This window comes from Mus musculus, chromosome 5, assembly GCF_000001635.26.
Source record: "Mus musculus strain C57BL/6J chromosome 5, GRCm38.p6 C57BL/6J".
NCBI lineage: Eukaryota > Metazoa > Chordata > Mammalia > Rodentia > Muridae > Mus > Mus musculus.
In genome coordinates this window covers 21,598,121-21,619,914 of record NC_000071.6, presented here as the reverse complement: position 1 = coordinate 21,619,914, position 21,794 = coordinate 21,598,121, and the positions used below count along the sequence as shown (strand labels likewise).

Genomic DNA, 21,794 nt, shown 5'->3' with positions numbered 1-21,794 from the left:
AGAAGCTTCAAGAAAACGATTTTCTCTGTGATGCATGGACAACACACATGGGGTCTTAGCAGGGCCAGAGGACGCCTGCCTTTTAGTCACAGCTTTTTGGATTCTAAATTGTACCTATGGCTGTGCCAAATCAGAAAAGTCTGGTTGATCTTACTCTTGCCCTTGGTACAAGGTCTTAGTGTGTAGCCTAGGATGGCCAAGGACAATCCTCCTGCTTCAGCCCTGGCATTCTGAGATGACAGGTGTGAGTCACCTGAGCCAGCTGAAATCATTTCCTTTTGAGCTGTGCAGTCTGTCTCTGCCTCAAAGTGAACTCTGAAAGTTTTATCATAAACCCAACAAAGGGTTATGGCTAGCCTGCCACAAGGTAGTTGTAGTCTGAAAGGACACTCTTCAAAATCCTGAGTGAACTGCAAGCTCTTTAGAGAGTCTGGATGTGCTGGACCAACCTCCTGTCTTCTCTGCCCTTCTGGGTTCTTGTCTCAGCACCGCTCACCCGCCCATGGCCCATCGTGTGGCTTCCTGCTTCCTTGTTCCACGCTCTTCTTTCCCCAGGCCTTTCCCTTCTCTTTGGCTCCATCTCTTCTCTGCTTTGCCAGTGCCTCCTGAAACTCCCACCCCCACTGAGGTGAGACCACATGGGGCCTTGCTCCCTTTTCCTTTGTCCCCTTTCTCTGCTCTCTTTGTCCTTAACCCCACCTGTTTCCTTTCTGTAGTTTACACCCTTGGGGGAACCCTTGTCTACCCTGTGTCATCTTATGTTTCCCTAATTCACAACAACCAGTCACACATTTGTAAATTATATATTAGATTTATGACCTGGGCTCAATTCTCAGCACCCATATGGAAGTTCACAACCGTCTAACTTCAGGGCCAGGGGATCTATCTGATCCTCTCCTCTGACTGCCACGGGTACCAGGCATACACAAGCTCCACAGTCATACATCAGGCAAAGCATCCATACATTTCTTATACATTAAAAGTAAAACCCCAAGGTCATGTGATCTCTTAGTTACATAATCCTAAGACACGACCCGAGTTACATTTACATGGTGATGCTTCTTTGACACTGTTCCCCCTTCTCTACCCTCACGTCATAGCACATTTGTTTCATTTAACTCTCAATCATTAAAAACTTAAAGTTTTGTTTGATTATTGTCAGAATTTCCAAGTATTAAGTCTAAAATATGATTCTCAAAGTAGTACCCTTAAAATGAACAAATAATAGCATAGATTTATAGCATTTGAATATTTTATAATATACTTGTATCATGTGATGTCTTAAATGTCTAAGAAATATTCTAATTTGGTTTAGAAGATATATAATCTAGTAATAGTAAGTGATATAAAAATGAGGAATTAAAAAAGAAACCACGCTCATTCCTTCCAGAATGTTCTAACTTCATACTCATTACAACTTAAGTGATACAAGCTAAGATTGTATACATTTACATGTATAGAAACATAATTTTTATAGGTAACAACTCAAGAAAAAGCATTTAAATGAAAATGAGTGGAAGAAATGAGAGTGTAGCAGATGTGGGATTGTGAACGCACATACACATCTCAGCTGGTAACAGCAGCCTAACTCAACTAGTAGAGTTCTGGCTTCTCAAAGAGCTTAGATTCTAGAACAAAATTATGATGTTCAGTGAGGTTCCAACCCATTGGCAGGTATAGCAACAAACAAACAAACAAACAAGGCTTTAAATTTTCACCTGTGATGCTGAACACTGTTAGCTGCTGTGTTTTGTTCTGTTTGCATAACATTCAAATGAAAAACAGCATTGTCAAACTTTAAATGTCAGAAGTATTCATGCACCATTCAGATACCCATTTTTAGTTGAAAAGTGAAGTAAAATAAAAAGCTAACACAAACTCTGAACCTCAACTTCAGAGAGAAAAAAAGAGTGCCTGCAGCCAGGTACAGTCAGGTGCAGTCAGATGCAGCCAGTGCTGCCAGGGGTAACCAGTACAGCTAGGTGTAACAGATGCAGCCAGTGCTGCCAGGTGTAACCAGGTGCAGTCAGATGCACGAGGTGTAACCAGTGCAGCCAGGTGTAACAGGTGCAATCAGATGCACCAGGTGTAACCAGTGCAGCCAGGTGTAACCAGGTGCAGTCAGATGCACGAGGTGTAACCAGTGCAGCCAGGTGCAGATGAGGAGCTTGCCTGCTCTCCAGCCTGTTTGTGTTTCCTGGCTCCCTGTGTTTGGGTTCCGGACCTCTGATTCACATGCATCAGGAAATCTATTTGATCTAGAACTTATAATTCAAAGTCATTGGCTCTGATTACTACCTGGTGATTGTGTTTCTATGAAATGCTTAGAACTCTGAGTTTTGTAAAAGGTTAATTTGTTTAGTTTAAAAAAATATATGCATGTTTGTTTATATGTTTATATATATTTATTATATCTAAATTTCAAAGGGCAAAGAGGATATTTACATATTTAAAAATATTGCATATTTACATATTTAAAAATCCTTGGAGAACTATCTAATGCTATCAAAAGTAATTAATTTTAGTGTGATTAAAATGAAACACAAACTGTCAGATACATCAGTTCATAGTGTTTTTGGAAATAGCTTTAACCACATGTGATGCACATTTCCTGCAGCTACACTGCTTCGGTTGCGACATTTGTTCTATATGCAAAGACAAAGAATTATACTAGCAAAATGGAAGGAGAGAGCCAGACACAAGAGTAAAACAAGAGAAGACGACTTGGTATGATATTAGATGCTATTTGTTTTAAAGAAGGAAAAAAATCATTTCAATATTTGTTCATGTATATTGATAAAGACACTGTAAGTGTCACAGTTCTTGGGGGAAAGGTATCTTGGCATTTGGGAGCCAAGGAATACCACAGAGTCACACACCGCACCCCAAACCCTCACACAGGAGATTTACTGGCAGGGAAGAACCTAGGTGGTGGTTGCCTCTGCTCAGGTGAGAAGTAGCAGAAGTCAGGGTTTATATAGGATTTCTTGGGTTGAGTGGGTGTTGCTTTCCAGGGCGAGGATTGGTGGGATTTCAGGTCTTTTTACTCTGTAGGGAGGGCCTGGGTCCGATCATTAGTGCAGTTAGTGTGTTCTGTGGGTGGAACCTGGCCTTGGAGGTCCTCAGAGGAGGGGCCTGCCTCATGTGTCTCCAGGGGATTACATTCATCCCCATTTGTGTTTATTATTGATAAACAGTTGGGGTTGCGAAAGGGGCAATGTTATCATTGCCCTATTTCCTGCTGAGTGTGAGTGTAGAAGGCCTTTGGGCAAAGTTGATGTTGTAGGCTGGGTATTATCAGGAGTCAACCACCCCAATAACTAGGGGTGGGTAATCCTGTAAAAGCAACTGATTAAAAAGTCTGGTTAAAAAGCATTTGGACCTGTCTGTTGCTGAAGAAATCTATACAAAAAGGAAGTTTATAAAGTGGGGCACAAGTAGGAGTAAGAAAAGGAGGAGGGGCTGCATTAAGAAAGGTGACACCGAATTCTATATTGGATTGTCAAAGAGCCACTGGCCAGGAGAACAGAGCTGATTCTTATGATTTTGGAGTTCTGTCTGGCGTTGTCTGCTCATGTCTTTTACTATACCCGACTGGTTGACATAGAAGAAACGTTCCTCCCAGAGGAAAAGCCAAAGATCACCTCTCTCTCAGCTGTTAGTAAATCTAATCCTTACTGATTTTGTAGTAATATGGTGGCCAGTGAGTCTATTTGGCTCTAGAAGGTAAGGATGGTTTGAGCCACCCGTTGGAGCCAAAGATGTAATCAGCCCTACCACAGCTGTGGTGGTGCTATCAGTTAGACCCTGGAACAGAAGAGAGATAGGATCTCAACCTCTTGTTCATCATACCATGCCACCCTGAACCCCGTGAAAAAGGAACATCAGGGTGCAAGTCCCAGACTACCTATCAGGTAGGCAGTGGAAAGTCTGAGTGACACAGAGGATTGAAGAATTGTAAATGTTTGGACAGAAGGGCAGGGTGGCAGTGCTCAGGGTCAAAGTATTATTACAGTCTAAAGGATCCAGTGTGCCCACAAAAGTATGTCCCCGAGGAGTTAAAACAGTTTGCAATACCAAAGACAGAGGTGTGAGAGAGATGAGGAGTAGAAATAGGAAGAGGATGGGTGTTGTGGACAACCATTTCAACATTGCCAGCTAGATATGCCTGTTTTGGGTACCACTGCCACTGTTACTGCCATACTTGTAATCACTTTGTGTACTAAGCTAGTGTTGTGATCATTGCCCTTTGCTTGATGATTGATGTTCTAACAGTGGAATGGTTGATTGCACACAACCAGCATTCTTTCTTTACTTATTCTGATTGTCTCTGAGAAAAAAACAGGGTTCTTTTAATCCTGATGTTTGACATGCTCTGGTTGCTACATAGTATGTATTAGCAATATATTATTATCGTTTATATATTATAGTTAACTGAATGTTTAGGAATTAATTCCCCCCTAGCTATACAATTTATTGGCGGACAGTCATTCTGCAGTCGGTGAGTGAGAGTAACAGGTATGTGCTGGGAACAGAGGCAAATGTTAGCTATGTGTGCTGGCTTCCCAGTATGCGCCCATCCTATAAATACCTCTACTAAAATTGTGTATGTGGGTTTGTGAGAAGTGTGTGTAAAATACTCACTAACCCATAGAAGCGTTTTCTTGTTACATAGTCTTCAGGAACTGTGTCAGTTAAAATGGGACTTGCCATAATGGTTAGTCAGTCAGGACTCTGGCGTGTGTTCTTTGACTTCTCCTCTCTCAGTTGTCTCCCCACTAGCACATTCATTCAGTGACTCCAAATACTAGTGATTCCACTGCTGGGATCTCTTCTTTGTGGCCCACGGCTCTCCTCTCTAGAAGAGGAGATGACACCAGGTCTTTCAGGGGCGGCCTGTGCCAATACTTATGACAATTAGTAGAAGTGGTCTATAAAAGTTAAGATGGTCCAGGGAGTTTTATGTGTTCATATGGAAAATTATCATTTAGATAATAATGGCAGTCAACAGTGTATAGCAGGTACTAATATCAAGTATTGTGCTAAGTACCATTACCTTTGACCCTTAGGACAATTCCATAAATTATTTATATTTATTATAAATTATTTTCATTGCAGATTTCAAAACATGAACTTCAGTTGAAAAAATGGAAGTTCAAGTTAGGGAAGCCGATTAGCCTTGAGGGGAGCCTCTCTGACATCGCTGTTGAGAACAGGCGCATAGCATTTGACATTTCAGTGCTACCGGAGCAAGCAATACTCCAGGTTTGTAGGAGTTTGTTGAATAGTTTTCTTACAATTTGAGTATAGTTTGGAGTTAGGGTAAGTATGTTTGCTTATAATTCCTTATTTTAAAAATTATCGGCTGGGCCGAAGTCTGGCTGATGAAGGGCGGAAGTAAGAGTACCAACTCCGCAATCATGGCTCAAGAGGAGGATGATGTTAGAGATTACAATTTGACGGAGGAACAGAAGGCGACCAAGGACAAGTATCCTCCAGTCAATCGAAAGTATGGATATTTGGATCATACGGCTGATGTCCAGTTACACGCATGGGGAGACACTCTGGAGGAAGCATTTGAACAGTGTGCCATGGCCATGTTTGGTTACATGACAGATACTGGGACTGTGGAGCCCCTCCGCACCGTGGAAGTAGAAACCCAAGGGGATGACCTGCAGTTTCTGCTGTTTCACTTTTTGGACGAGTGGCTTTACAAGTTCAGCGCTGATGAGTACTTCATACCCCGGGAAGTGAAAGTACTTAATATTGATCAGAAAAATTTCAAGTTACGATTCATTGGGTGGGGAGAAGAGTTCTCACTGTCCAAGCACCCTCAGGGAACAGAAGTCAAGGCAATAACGTACTCAGCAATGCAAGTCTATAATGAAGAGAAGCCAGAAGTGTTTGTGATCATCGACATTTAAAATACCAAAGAGGGAAAAGACTCGTGAAGAACTGATTTGTTTTTTTCCTTTTGAGAGGATGTGATGACTCATTTTCTATAGTATCTGTGCTAAATGGAAATACGGAACTGTACATTTAAAGTGTGACTTTCAGAAATGGAAAACCAGTGAGTAGCAGTGGTCTCTAGATAATGAATTCCTCAGTTTTTGAGGAGCAGTCTTGTACTTGGTCATTTGAGCAGGAGCAGCAGGTGCCTTACATTGTTTGTTTGTTTGTTTGTTTGTTTTTTGAGTTATGCCATTTTTCTTTCTTTTTTTTTTCAATTTTTTATTTGGTATTTTCTTCATTTACATTTCAAATGCTATCCCGAAAGTTCCCTCTACCCTCCCCACTGCCCTGCTCCCCTACCTACCCACTCCTACTTCTTGGCCCTGGAGTTCCCCTGTACTGGGGCATATAAAGTTTGCAATACCAAGGGGCCTCTCTTTCCAATGATGGCCGACTAGGCCATCTTCTTATACATATGCAGCTAGAGACACGAGCTCTGTGGGTACTGGTTAGTTCATATTGTTGTTCCACCTATAGGGTTGCAGATCCCTTTAGCTCCTTGGGTAATTTCTCTAGCTCCTCCATTGGGGGCCCTGTGATCCATCCAATAGCTGACTGTGAGCATCCACTTCTGTGCTTGCCAGGCACTGGCATAGCCTCACAGGAGACAGCTATATCAGGGTCCTTTCAGCAAAACCTTGCTGGCATATGCAATAGTGTCTGTGTTTGGTGGCTGATTATGGGATGGATCCCTGGGTTGGGCAGCCTCTGGATGGTCCATCCTTTCATCTCAGCTCCAAACTTTGTCTCTGTAACTCCTTCCATGGGTGTTTTGTTCCCTGTTCTAAGGAGGAATGAGGTATCCACGCATTGGTCTTCCTTCTAGGTGCCTTACTTTGTTCTTCCCTGGAATGCAGGTGCTCCAGCGTATCTAGGAAGGGACTGTCTGCTGGTGTAAGCAGCCTCCAGGGCCGAATCCAACTTAAATCAATGTCATTTGAGCTGGGTATGATAGACATATTCTATGCCTGTGATCTCAACATTCAAGATCCTGAATTCAAGGCCAGCTTTGGCTATAGAATGAGTTAAGAGCTAGCCTGGGCAACTGAACATGTCCCTGTCTTAGAAAAGACCGGTGTAGAGACAAGTGTGGAGCAGAGAACATGCTCACCATGTAGGCTGAGGTCATGGTTTTACATTGCTAAGGGGCAGAGCCATCCTCTGTTCCAGTTGGTTTTGAGTAGAGCCCTCTAGAAGACTTCTTAGAAGACTCCTGATTTTCTCTCTTCTTTTTAAGCAGCAATACTTAATATTTTCTTAGGATGAATATTTGACATTATATCTTACATATAGACCTTTCTGACATGTAATTTTATTTTGTTTATCTTTTGGTTTTTTAAGATAAAGTTTCTCTGTATAACAGAGCCCCGACTCTCCTGGACTCAATTTGTAGACCAGGCTGGCCTTGAGCTCAAAGATCTACCTGCCTCTGCCTCCTGGGTGCTGGGATTAAAAACGTGTGCCACCACACCCTCCTGAAATTTCATTTCTTTACTTTTTTGAGACAAGGTTCCACTGTGTAGACCAGGTTGGCCTTGAACTCAAAGTGCCTGCCCCCTCCTTCCGAGTACTGGGATTAAAGGTCTGCCCCAACATGCTGCGGTTTTATTAATGCCAGTCTATGCATCCAGTTAGAGAACAACAACAACAACACCCCCCCCCCAAAAAAAACCTGTTTTTAACCTATTTAGGGCTGAAGAGATGGCTTAGTGATTAGCAGCTCTTGCTGAGCAACCAGGGTGAGGGTTTGTATCCCAGCACCTATATAAGAAGCTGAGTGTCTGCATACCGCTACCTCCAGCTCTGAGACAAGTGGAGATCTTGTCCTGGCTTACTCTGGTCCATGGGTGTCTTCCTGGCTGCTCTCTCATGGAAACCTCATGGTGAATCCTCCTGGTTCTTCCAGGTCTCTCTACACCTTTCTCTTGTCTCTCCCTCCCCTGCTTCCTCCCTCTGTCCCTCCTTTTCCCACACCCTCTCTTGACTCCCTCTCTCCTTGGTCTCCTTCTCCTCTTTTAGTACCCCCAACTATGATCCAAAACCCTGCCCTATTCTCTTCTCCTGCCCAGCTCTGTATTAGCCAATCAGAGGTGTTGGCAAACAGTTTTTACATAACATTAAGATAACTGTGCCAGGGGCTGGTGAAATGGCTCAGTGGGTGCTCTTCCGAAGGTTCGAAGTTCAAATCCCAGCAACCACATGGTGGCTCACAACCATCTGTAACATGATCTGACGCCCTCTTCTGGAGTGTCTGAAGACAGCTACAGTGTACTTACATATAATAAATAAATAAATCTTAAAAAAAAATTATCTGCTCATGTCCTGTCTTTCCATTATAATTTATACTTGTGATATATATGTATATATATGCAATATTAACCTTTTATCTAGAATATATTTGAATATTTCCTCCCATCACATTTAACATTATTTCTTTTGCCTCTAGAGTATTTCGATGTCAGAGAATTTAAAGTGTTAGGTAATGAAGTCTATCACTCTGGCCCTAATAGTTTCTCTGTGTCAGGTCATTCTTATGGTTTTCTGAGTGATAGTATACTGTTGACACATACATCACCGTGTTGGTTGTGAAAATCAAACCTTGATTCTCTGTGTTCCTAATCACTGAGTGATCTCTGCAGCCCTGGTAAATGTTTTTATGAGGAACTGCCATACTGCCCTCACTGTGACTGGACTGACTCACACCTTCCAGCAGTGTTCAAGAGTTCCCTTTTCTCCACGTTCCCAGCAGGAAATGGTGTATGTGTGCATATTGTTGACAGAAGGGTAAGACAGCAGCATCTCATTGTGGTTCTTATTTGTATTTTCCCGATGACTGCTGGCAACTGAGAACTTTTCATATAGTTTTATCCATCTGTATTCCTTCTCTTGAGATGTACTTATTCAGATCGTTTGTCCATTTAAAATCAGATTACTTGTTGTGTAGGGAGTATCCTTTTATAAATTACATTCCAGCCTTCTGTTAGGTGAGGCAAATATTTCTCTCATTCTGGAGATTGGTGCTTTACTGTTGATTGTTTTCTTTGCAATGCATTGCCCCCCTTTTTAAAATTATCTATGCGTGTGTATTTCTGTGTGAGTATATTCCACGAGTGATGGGTACACATGGAGGCCAGAGAGGGTGTCAGGTGTCATGCGTATGTGTGTGTCAGTATGTAAGTGCACACATCAGGCTGGAATTACAGTCCTCCTCGGGCACCTGCATGTTGACATACACACACACACACACCACACACACTGTCTTAGTCAGTGTTCTGTTGCTGTAAAGAGACACTATGACCGTGGTGACTCTTAATTTGAACTTGTTTATAGATTTTAGAGGTTTTATTCCATTATTGTTATGGCGGGAAGCATGCTCACATGCAGGGAGACATGTGCTAGCAAGGTAGCTGAGAGTTCTGCATCTGGGTCAACAGGCAGCAGGACAAAAGAGACACGGAGCCCAGCTTGAGCATTTGAAATCCCAAAGCCCACCTCAAGTGACACTCTTCCTCCAACCAGGTTACACCTACTCCAACAAGGACACGCCTATTAACAATGCTACTCTCTAATGACCAAGCATTCAAATAATGTGCCTCGAGGGGTCATTCCTATTCAAACCACCACATATGCATAAAAATAAAAGTTAAATTGTTAAGAAAAATACAAAGAAAAAAATGTCTAATGATGTATATGTATGAAAATATTATAATGAAAATCCTCAGTTTTAGGCTAACTTAAAAAGTCACTAAATCCCCACAGGATAATGTAAGGCTTCTAAATCTTAAAACAACACTAAGCATGATGTATTTTTAGAGATAGTCTCAGAATTTTCCCAATGAAGTAAATTATGAATTGGATGTTTGTTAAAATGGCAGGTAATAAGAGGGTAGATTTACATAATAGTGGAAAGTTGGGAATGAATTTTTGACACTAACATGTTAAACATCTGGGTTTGCTAATGTTATTCAATGAAATGAATGCGTTGCAAAGTTACTTTTTAAATCATTTATTAGCTGGGCACGGTGCCACATACTTTTGATCCTAGGAGTTGGAGATAGACAGATCTCTGAGTTTGAGGCCAGCCTCTTCTACATAGTGAGTTTGAGGCCAGCCTCTTCTACATGGTGAGTTTGAGGCCAGCCTATTTTACATGGTGAGTTTGAGGCCAGCCTCTTTTACATAGTGAGTTTGAGGCCAGCCTCTTCTACATAGTGAGTTTGAGGTCAGCCTCTTCTACATAGTGAGTATCCAGGTTAGCCTATCTCAAAAACAAAAATTAAACAAAACAAAAAGAGCCTTAAAGTCGTTAAAAATAGCATTTAACTTGATGACATCTCTGGCTAACTAGTTCTTGGGAACTTGAACAAAAAAAATATTGAGTTAAGTCTTAATTTTGGAATGTGTTAGTTTTAAAATGAATTCAAACTTATGCATGCAGACTGCCTAATATTTTGGAGGGAAAGCTGAGACTAATGATTTGAGAAATACAATTTGAACTTATCTGGGAAATATGCAGTTTTAGGTCTAGTTCCATCAACTCGTGAAAGCAAGTCAGGTTCTGTTTTGCATCATTTCCTCGGTATCATTTTTGGTCTTAAGGAGCGCTCCTTCCTTGACAGATGGTAGGGCTTATATACTATCAGTTAAACTGCTAGCCAAGCTCAGAGTTAGTGAGAGGGTTGTCAAGGCCCAGTTTCCATGAAATGCAAGCATTTTGGCACACAACACAGTGAAAAGCCTTATGTCGATGAATTTAGAGTTTGATTTAACTAGCTAAGCTAGTTGCTCGGTTAGTGAACAATGTAAACCTTGCCTTGTGGCTACCCTTCACCTTAGCTGTGACTTTTTGTGTGCACAAGAATAAAGCATGTGGACTTGCAAAAACAGTTACAGAATCACCTTCAGATGTCACAGCACTGCTGATTCATCTTCTCACTTGGGATAAAAAAATCCTCTCAATCCCGAAAAGCCAATAAAGCCTGGCCAGACTGTGGGGGAACCAGATGGTTCTGGCTTGCTAGGTTAAATTACTTGGAATTGTAAAATCAAACGAGTGTGTTCAAATTCGTGTTTTGATAACCCCATGGGTCAGTCTGACCTTAACCAACTAAGCAGAAAGTCATTGCAGGTTCTGTGGCTCTGTACTGAATGGGCTCCAAATTAGTTTCCAAACTGAGTCGCTCTGTCAAGGAACTCCATGTTTGTTGGCTCGCCTTGCGGTGTGGATGAGAAAAGCAGATGCTACAGAACACTTCTGGATTTTGCTTTTAGGAAGAGCTTGTTTTGGTCGCAGCCGCCCTACTCCCTGACCCCACTGCCATTGCTTCAGATCCCTGTCAGTGATGCACGTGAAAACTACAGAAGGGGAGACAGCAGGGCAGGAATTGTTCTGCCTTTGTGTGGCTGTGTCCTTGGCTGTGTGGCCCTGGGCCAAAAGACTGGCCAAAGAGATAGAGACAAAAGGGCCAAAAGGGCCAAAAGGACCTGCATTGCCAAAATGGCTGGAATATTTAGGGAAAAGACCTGGGTTGGAGAGGTTTAGGGTAGGGGTCAGTGTACAGCTCCCCAGAAGACCTTGTTACAGGTAGGGCCTGAAGGACACCTGGAGAACCTGGCAGCCTGAATCAGCCTTGATATGTTAAATGGGCACCTTAGCTAGCAGTTTGTCCCAGGTGTGAGACCTAACCATTATCATGAGCAGTTTCTAATTCTTTTAAATATTCTGACTTCTTGTTTATTTCTCCTGCCAGAGCATATGTTCTTTGGGATCTGGTGTCACTGTTTTATATATATATATTGTTTCTTTATTCCTAGTACCCAAGAGACTGTGTCACAAACAATGAAGATTTAATCATTTACTCAGTATCTATCTAAGCCTGCATACAGTACACAGGGCTCTCTTTTGGAAACTGAGAAAAAAAACCCAGCAGGTTAAACAAATAATAGCTTTGTTGTTATACATTTATATTTTAAGATGAATCAAATAGCAAATAAATCAACATGCACACAAAAGCATGCCATAGAGAAATTTTTATGTATGTCATGTGTGCATGTCTGTATGCTTGTTCACCCATGTGTGAATGCATACGTATTGTGTTTTCTGTGTGCATTTCGATGTATGCCTATGTGTGTGCTGGTGTGTGTGTGTGTGTGTGTCTGTGTGCGTAGGCTTGAGGTTGATATTGGGTGTCTTCTTTGATCACTGTTAATTGAGGCAGGGTCTCTGCTAAACCTGTAACTCACAGATTTTTGGCTAGTTTACTGTGGTGGTTTGAATATGCTTGGCCCACGGGAAGTGGCGCTATTAGGAGATGTGGCCTTGTTGGAGGAAGTGTGTCACTGTGTCGGTGGACTTTGAGGTTTCCTAGAGCTCATGCTCCATGCAGTGTGGAAGAGAGTCCCCTTCTACTACCTTCAGATCAAGGTGTAGAACTCTCAGTCCTCTAGCACCATGTCTACCTGACTTCGGCCATGCTTCCCACCATGGTGATAATGGACGGAGTCTCTGAAACTGTAAGCCAGCCCCAGTTAAATGTTTTCTTTTATGAGTGTTGCTTTGGTCATGGTGTCTGTTCACAGCAATGGAAACCCTGACTAAGGCATCTATCTAGACAGTTTCGCCTCTCTTGTAGAGGGGAGGTGGATGAAGTCTGGAGGCAGGGGCTTTTTCTAAGAAACAGCATGAGGGCAGGGGCAGTGGGAACGAAAAGGACCTGGGTAAGAAACAAACTGTAGTGAGACTCCCAGGCCAGATGACGTGTGGAACGGAGGGCTGAGTGAGGCTGGCTGGGACTTGACAGCGCAGCCCAAGGGCAAGCAGAGGCCTGGCCTGCTCAGGAAGAAAGATGTCAGGAATGAAGTCAGCATCTTTATTGATCCTACAGTCTGACTCCCCTAGCTCCTGACTTAATTCCCGAAGCCTTTCTAAATGATTTTCTTTCCATACCTGACCTGGCTGCTTTGGTGTGTCAACACAAGCTAGAGTCATCAGAGAGAAAGGGGCCTCAGTGGAGGAACTGTCTCCATGAGATCCAGCTGCAAGGCATTTTCTCAATTAGTGATCAATGTGGGAGGGCCCAGGCCTCCTGGGTTCTATAAGAAAGCAAGCCTGTAAGCAGCACCCTCCATGGCCTCTGCATCAGCTCCTGCCTCCGGGTTTCAGCCCTGCTGGAGTCTTAGTCCTGCCTTCCTCCAATGAGGGTGAGCCACATAAACTGCTTCCTCCCCAGCTAGACTTGTGGTCGTGGTGTTCTCATGGCTGCAAGACAGTGGCACATGAAGTGGTTGTTGGAGACTCATTCACTTTAGCAGTTTAGTTTTCCGTCTGTCTTAGCTGCCTAGTGACCTGCAGCACAGCAGTTAACTCCCACGTCCATGCTCTATGTTCAGGAGATGATTCTTTTGACTGCAGTGCAGAACTTGAGAGGATTGCCAACACTACTTCCCAGAGTTCCCTGGACCCACCCACTGGAACTTCTCTCTGTGAATGTATTCCTTTCAGTTCTATGTGTTCAATTGACTCCTTTCTTAATGACTCTGTTCCGAAAAAAACAAACAAACAAACAAGTTTCTCGAGCTTGTATGTGTTACCAAACTTCTTGACACCACCTACCACAGACTTGCTCACTTTGAACAGCCTCTGGCTGGCACAAGCCAACTCATGACTTCCAAAACCATTACCTTTCTCCTGTATCCTGTCCAGTGCTCTCTTGCTGGTGCATCCTGTTTGCAGTGCGTGGTACCATTGCCCTCTCAAGTGACTCAGCGAATATTTGGAAATGACCTTTGGCTTCTCTCCCATGTTGCTCACGACAATCCTCTTGTCTCTTTTAGCTGGTAATCTCACTTTCTGTTTGTCTCTGAATTCTCTCTTACTCGCTGGTATTATTGAGAGTCTTTAATTGTTCTCTTAGCATCTACCTTGTTCATCAGACTTCTTCATATGCCACGTTTGTTCCTGTCATTCCCTGGTGAAGAGTTTCCTCAGGGGCCAGCAAGATGCCTCAGTGGATAAAGGCACTTCCCTCCCAGCCACACTGCCCAAGTTAGATCTCTGAGGACCCACATGGTGGAATGAGAACGGATTCCTGCAAGTTGTCCCTTGGTCTCCACACATACACTCCTTTAAATGAAATAAATAAAACATTGTAACTTTACTTTTGTCAAAACCTATTTTTAATGATGGTTCTTAAATGCTTTAACCTCCCTGCTAGCCCACCACAGGTATTGGAAAAGAAAGGATGGGGGCAGGGGAAGTGGACCTGTTTAGAAAGGGTTTTTAGAGCAACCCCCATCTATGTTACTAGGAAATCAGGAGTTCAGTTCACAGGTCAGCAGTGACAGCTCCATCTTCTTGCAAACATGGATACACCAACAGTCAGTTCGGTACATTTGAGATAGCAAACAGGAATCAGCAGCGGTGGCACTACCTAGCAGAGACAGCCTGGCCTCAGCCTCAGCAGGAGTCAGTAGGGGGAGCAGGAGGGAATGCCAGGAGTTCTCTGCTGAGACTAACAAGTGTTACATAGCTATGTCAACAAGCCAAGCTCCCATCACTGTCTGTTGAGTCCTTTTTATACTCCCTCCAAACATCGAGCATCCTCTACCGTCTTGCCTGAGCACATGTCTTGTCTCACCTGACATCACTCTGCCAGTCAGCCTGCATCTGAGGAAGCGGTAAGGAGTTGCCAGCATACCAACAGAAGTTCTTAGGTGTGTTTCTCTCTATGGAGTCCTGACAAATGGAGCTCAACTACACAATGTAGGGAGAACCCATACATGTGTGTCACTCATCACGTGCCCTTTCACTTACTTGCTGCAGCTGAACATCCTTTCACCCATGTCTGCTTCAACGAAAGTGTTTACGTGTTTGCCCCAGCAGAGCACCATCTAACACAACTAACTGACTTTCCAACAAGCCCTTAAGTTTCCACTTCAGGACACAACAAGAAGGCATCCCCTGCTCTCCTGATTGGCTTTCTCATGCTCGTGAGCTTTGTCCTGTTTTAGCACCTTCTTGCCTCTGGGCTCCATTCTTCTAATTCCCACTAGAACCTTTGGCTCTGGTCGTGCTGCACTGCTCTGCTATCCAAGTACAAGGCACATTTTCTGACTGCATGGCTTTGCCACCACGACCTCTCTGTGTAGGACTCTCTTGTGTGGCTTCCTTGTCAGGCTTAGTCCTCCTCAGCCCCAGCTTGGATGTGATTTCTTCCAATGGGCCTGCTGTGATCTGTTCTGTCCCTCAGTCTGCGTGCTCTCCATCCTCACACAGACGGCTGGGCTTTAAGACAGAGCTTTGATTGCTACCAGTGAATCATGGGTGGATGCTCACTGCCTATTGGATTATGCTCCGTTCTTGGAATGTTCTTTTTTATTTATTTTAAAATCCTTTATGCCCTGAAAATTTCTAATTCTATTCTCTGGAAGTTGATTCTCTATCTTCATGCTATTTTGTTTCTTGCTCCTGACCCCCTATGTCACTTGGGCTGACTGTGCCCCCAGATGTTGACCTTGGCCCCTTTCTCTGTGTTCTCCCTTAGTCACAGTAGCCACAGTGAGGCCTTTGCATTACTTATAGCGATGAGAATTTTAAGTATTTCAATCTCCTAGAATGTGAGGCTTGACGTACATCTAATGTACAGCAATATTTGATAAGTAAGCTGATCTGCCCAGTAGTGGAATATAACTTTGGAATCATTGAATTTTAAATGGCAATGAAGAATTAAGTCAGAAAGTCCCAGAAATAGCTGAAAATGTATAAGGTCACAGGAGTCTACATAAAGAATGACTTTAGACTTATATGTCTAACCTCCCTGCCAGGACAGTATCTTTACAGAACCCTCTTCCTCATCTTTGTTTGGAACCACGTATGAAGTAGAAAGCTCAAGAATGCTCACATCCAGTTAATAAGAGATGGTGTCTTAGGACCAGAGACCAAGATAGGAGTTGATTCTTACTAAGTTCACAAATCAGACTTCTTTCCCCTTAGTCCCTGTGATGGTTTGTATATTCTTGGACCAGGGAGTGGCACCATCTGAAGGTGTGGCCTTGTTGGAATAGGTGTGACCTGGTTGGAATGGGTGTGTCACTGTGGGTGTGGGCATAAGATCCTCACCCTAGTTGCCTGGAAGTCAGTCTTCCACTAGCCGCCTTTGGATGAAGACGTAGAACTCTCAGCTCTGCCTGCGCCATGACAGCCTGGATGCTGCCATGCTCCCACCTTGATGATAATGGACTGAACCTCTGAACCTGTAAGCCAGCCCCAGTTAAATGATGTTTTTTATAAGACTTGCCTTGGTCATGGTGTCTATTCACAGCAGTAAAACCCTAACTAAGACAGTCCCTGAACAGAGGAGCACCTGCAGACCCCCCAGAGCAGACACATTCATCCTGCACTCAGACCCAGAGCAGCGTGGAGCAGGACCTGGGTTGGCCTCCTGCTTTCTCGTCCTGTGTCCCAAACTGTCTAATCAGGTGTGCTCCTTCTGTTGGGAAGAGAGAGAGAGATGCACAGGGTTAATGAACCCTTTCCAGATGGAGACAGGAGGCCAAGGAATGAAGTGTTTCCATTAAAAGTAATGTTTATGCAGCTCGGGTCTGGCGTTTTCCAGGCTGGAGAGTCTGTTGACTGAAAGACATTCTGTTCCATTTTGGGGAGGATTAGATAATTAGAAAGTTGTTTTTATAAAGTGCCTCCTCTGTGTGTTTGTCCCTGGTTCCTCTGCTGCATCCACGGATTTGAGCGTGACTACTAACTTCTTTTCCTCTCTAGTTCCCAGTTCACTCAGTTGTTGTATGATAGTTTCTAGTCTCATCCCCACTCTCCACTCTGATGCTTTCTCAGCTGCTGCCTTTTAGGGATTTAAGAATTAAGAATAAGAGTGTGTTCATTCCTCATAATGTTGCTTGGGCTGCATTTACCCCTCCCCATTTTGAGCTGGTCAAACCTTCTGAAGGTCAGGGGAGGTGATCTCTAGGCAATAGCTTACCTGGATCTCTTATGCACATACAGTGACACCCCCACCCCTGTACCGTAATGTGTTACACAGCAGAAACAGAATCAGAGGAGGAAGCAGCATCCTTGGGTGTCTCTTGGGTACCAAGGCTGAAGTTAGTCATCTTACATGGGAAGCACTCTCTCTTGGTTGGAGATGCTAGACTACTCAAGTTATAGCATCAGTTCTGGCTTGCTTTATTGTGGAGGGTTGCCTCATAATGCTGTTTCCAAGATGAAGTTCTTTGGCATGGCTGTACTGAGTGAAGGGCACACTGTGCTGAGACTCTCGAGCCCTGGATCGGATTCCCACCGAGGGCCCACTGTGTTCTCGTGTTCCTTGTTACTCTGGCTAAATGAATGCACACCATTTTACCCTGCAGCCTCCTTCCTAGTTGCTTTAGTGGTCTTCTTTCTCTACAATGTTTCTGTCCTGTCCCGTTTTTGTAAATGGAACATTTGAAAGAGTTTTCTAATTTACTTTCCAATTCCACCACTAAACTTCATCCCTCATCCAAGCAATGCTTCACACTCAATATTGCCCAGAGCTAGAAAATAAACATTCCAAGTATGACATGATTCATGTAGGATCTAGTACCAATCTCATCCTCAGAACAGACACTCATACAGCCCAGCTGTAGCTCAGCTGAGGCTTTGTGAATGGGTGACCATTCTGTAGCTCTACTGACATTTTTGTGGTTTGATTTGACATGATGACTCTTTCTTCACCGCCAACACTCTCTCACAACTCACTGTCAGTGACAATACTTCCTCTGTCTCTCAGCCACTTCAGGGCTGACACGTTGTCGTCATTCCTCTTCTGCAGGTGCTTGTAAGTGCTCCCCAGTGCGCCTCCGCTCTCACTCTGTCCTCCGTCCCTGAGCGACTTCAATACCTGCTGCTTTGTTGTTGAGTCTCATATCGGAGTATCTCTAGACACCTTTCAGTTTTGGTACCTAGGCCATTTATGGTCAATCAGTAGCTGCTGGGTTAGTCCCCTTGGTGTTCCGTAGCATCTGCCACCCACCATGTCCAATTTGAAAACATCACTTGCTCATCTCTCTAATAGTGTTACTATTCCTCCATGCTCCCAGTCTTCCCTTGGCAAATGGTGCTGTCATTCAAATTGGAACAGTGAGGGCCACCCCAGATGTCTTATTTACATATAGATTTGTATACAAAGTAGTTTTAAAAATTATTTTATAGTGTGTGTGTGTATCTTTGTGTATGTGGTATGGTGTGTGGTGAGGCTAGAAAATTCACATGCCATAGCATGAATGTGGAGGTCAGAGGGCAATTTTATTGTAGATTCTTCCTTTCTACCTTTCCTACGCACAAGTAGAGGGTCAGGAGAGCAAATATTCATACAGAAAGGAAGGAAGGACAGTAGAATGGATGACATGTGTGGGGTGTCAGTGGGAAATCATAATTTGTTTTGTTTTTTTAATACATACAGTTAATTGTATAGGTGGGGTAAGAAGTGAGAAAGCCATTGAAGTTCATTTGGAATGGATTCCTAAACCATATTGAGGAAGAGTGGAAAGACTGACTGTTAAGCAGAATTTCCAGTCTGCTGCCTAATAGAGTCTCGGATTCGTTAATGCCCTTTGCCCAGTGCCTTATCCATGCTTTGCTTTTATCCGCTCTTTGAGTTCCTGGGTCTCACCTAGAGTATTTCCAGGTTCTAGATTCTCTTGATCAGATTGGTATTGATAACTTTTTTTCCATAAAGAGCCAGAACAGATAGTAAATACTTTCAACTTCACATAACAAAAGACAATACCTCCTGAGCAAAATTTAGTCTCCAAAAAGTGACCATTTTCTTTTAAACATTAATAAATATATTCTCTTCCTGATCACTGGCAAGTGTAAAGTCTTTTGAGCCAGGTGTGGTGGTGCACACCTCTAATCCCAGCGTTCAGGAGGAGGCAGGAAGGTCAGGAGTTCAAGGTCATTTTTAACTCCTTAGCATATTGGTTCTCAACCTGGAGGTTGAATGACTGTTTCACAGGGGTCTCCTAAGACCATTGGAAAACACACATGTTTACATTACATATGTGTAATGTCCAGCCTCAACACAGGATCGGGGTTCTCAACTGGAAGCAGGAATATCTGGAGGGTAAGAAAAGGGACAGGCAACTTTTGGGAGTACAAGCTGATAGACAAGTTTCAAGGCTTGAGGTTGCACTTTCTCCCTCTTGGCTCCCTCCTTGGGCTGGAAATTGTACTTTCTCGTGCTCCATTTCTCACATTCACACACTACCACACACACCCAACACATATACCCCGCACACCTCACACACACCTCCCCCCACACCTCACACACACATCCCACACTCCCCCCACCTCCCCCCACACCTACACATACCCCACACACCTCTCTCACACATACCTCCCACCCCCCCATTTCACACACCTTACACACACCTCTCACACACACTTCCCTCACTTACTTCCCCCATACACACCTCTCACACACATACCTCCCACACACACCCTACATGTACACCACACACACCTCCCACACACATACCTTCCAGTCCCATACACACCTTCTACACTCCCACACACACCCCTCACACACCTCCCACACTCCCACATACACCTCTCTCACACACACACCTCCCACATACTTCACACAGTCCCCCCCATACACACCTCACACATACCTCCGTCCACTCTCCTTTCTCTCACACATACTCCCTCACCTTTAACTTGCCCCCGCCTTTTGTTGTTACTTCCAGAAGCAGGTAGAGAGACCTTGTACAATCATTACCAAATGAGCCAAGTTCAGAAGAATGATCACAGTTTACAAAGAATTAAGAATTACGCCTTTAATCCTAGCACTCAGGAGGCAGAGGCAGGCGGATTTCTGAGTTCAAGGCCAGCCTGGTCTACAAAGTGTGTTCCAGGACAGCCAGGGCTATACAGAGAAACCCTGTCTTGAAAAACCAAAAAAAAAAAAAAAAAAAAAAAAAAAAAAGAATTACAATTGTCCCCAAAGTTTCAAGCCTCCCCTATTCTCAGGCCTGTGGCCAAAATAATAATTGCAAAGTTATCATTATTTAAACTTTAACTTATTCTACTTCAGAGCTCAGAGCTCCGAGGCCAGCTACTTGGATTTTCTTGTGAAGCTCTAATGATAAACAACATGGGCAAAGCTGCCAGGCAGTGGCCAGAAAGAGTCAAGTTAACCCTTAACTCAGCAGCTCTGCCAGCCTCTGCTTCTGCACACTGCACACCATGACTCTCCTAAGAGACCCAGTGTTTGTTTTTTTTTTTTGTTTTTTTTTTAATTTTCCAAGCTGTGACTGTTTATTAACTGACCAGATTACAAAAATTCCATGGGTGACACCTTAGTTCATCCGTCTAATCAGCCTGGTTATCTGGTCTTCCCTGTTGCCAGCATCTCCACCTTCTACAAAGTGAGTTGTCTTTTTCTTCATCCCACCTCGTGGGGAAGATAATTTGAAGGGCCACAGGAAGTTATTTGCTTCCTTGAAGCGTTTCCCAACTGTATAGATCGCATGAATTAGATCCTCCTTGCAGATGATGCCAAACTTACCAAGAGACCGAGCAGTCAAGGAATTATCTGTCAAGGCGATCCACTTCTTGTTGGTTTTGCCGTAGCCTCGCTTGTAGATGAGCTCGTTTACTGACTTCAGGTTGGGGTACCCCCATGCAATGTATGGTTCCACAATCCACAGCATGTTAATTGAAGCCTTGTTGAGCTTAGCAAAGGCGCCATTGAAGATCTGTCGAAGACGAAGGAGCTGCAGAACCTTACGAACCTTTGGGCTTACTCCATTGATGCCTCGGATTCTGATGACAAAGGCCAGTTTTGGTTCTGCGGGCACATAGAAGTTGCCAGCTTTCCTTGCCATCCTGGCCATCCGAATCTCAGTGCGGTACATCTGCCTGTACTCCTTATGATAGCGCTTTGCCTTCTCATAGATGAGCTTCCTCCTTGCCTTTTGAAGTGTCTTCAGGGCAAACTTCTTCCTCAGGCGCTTCACCTTCACTCTGCGAAATTCCTTTGCTTTTTCTTAAGGGTTTCTGGCACAGCGGGAACCTTTTTCTTGAGAGTTTTTGGCACAGCAGGAACCTTTTTCTTAAGGGTTTCTGGCCCAGTGGCAACCTTCTTTTTCTTCTCTGGAACAGCCTCCATGGTTCCAGCCAAAAAAGAAGAGAGAAGAGTCCCAGCGTTTTAACATAGTCTTACTAGTATAAAGTTTTATGTATTCTATACTTGCTCACTCATACATTCCCAAAGGAGACCAGGAACCACTCTCAAATATTGTGCAAAACTCAATTAATAACTTCAATAGCTTTTTCTTTTCTCGGGGTCCCTATATTGGCTCTGTCCCATTTTCTTACTTCTAAACATAATTTCTTCAAATTTTCTTCGCGGGTCAAGCATTAATCTGGTACTACCATCGTGTACTTATTACATTATTTCCAAGATGAGAACACACAGCATGCACCTGGGCCATTAGGACTGTGTTGTGCTGTGTCCCTATGCCTCAATTTTTGATTAAGAATCATTCCATCAAAGAAAATCTAGTTTCACAGAACTCACCAAAGCAAGAGAAAAATAGTAAAGTTAGATATAATAGAATAATTATGTACACCAAGGCTGACTGAAAAGCAGCCTGGCACACACAAATGAAATTTTACACAGCCATTGTCCAGGAACAACTTTTTTTTTTTTTTTTTTAAAACAAAAAACCCCTTAAGATGTATGTTTAAGATGTATGTATGTATCCGAGCCTGCTGTGGGCAGTTC

The 21,794-nt window shown here is 43.5% G+C and overlaps 1 protein-coding gene and 2 pseudogenes across 6 annotated transcripts in view; 2 read left to right on the top strand and 1 right to left on the bottom strand.

The window, feature by feature from the left end:
• Fbxl13 (F-box and leucine-rich repeat protein 13) overlaps positions 1-21,794 on the top strand; it is a 161,852-nt gene that overhangs the window by 25,784 nt on the left and 114,274 nt on the right. For all 6 annotated transcript variants that reach the window (NM_177076.4, NM_001199632.1, XM_006535728.3 and 3 more), the window contains 2 exons: positions 2,618-2,727; positions 5,119-5,265. In NM_177076.4, coding sequence (NP_796050.2) covers positions 2,618-2,727; positions 5,119-5,265 — 257 coding nt within the window. The remainder of the gene's footprint in view (positions 1-2,617; positions 2,728-5,118; positions 5,266-21,794) is intronic.
• Positions 5,356-8,146, top strand: Gm8539 (predicted gene 8539; annotated as a pseudogene).
• Gm6543 lies at positions 20,293-21,176 on the bottom strand (annotated as a pseudogene).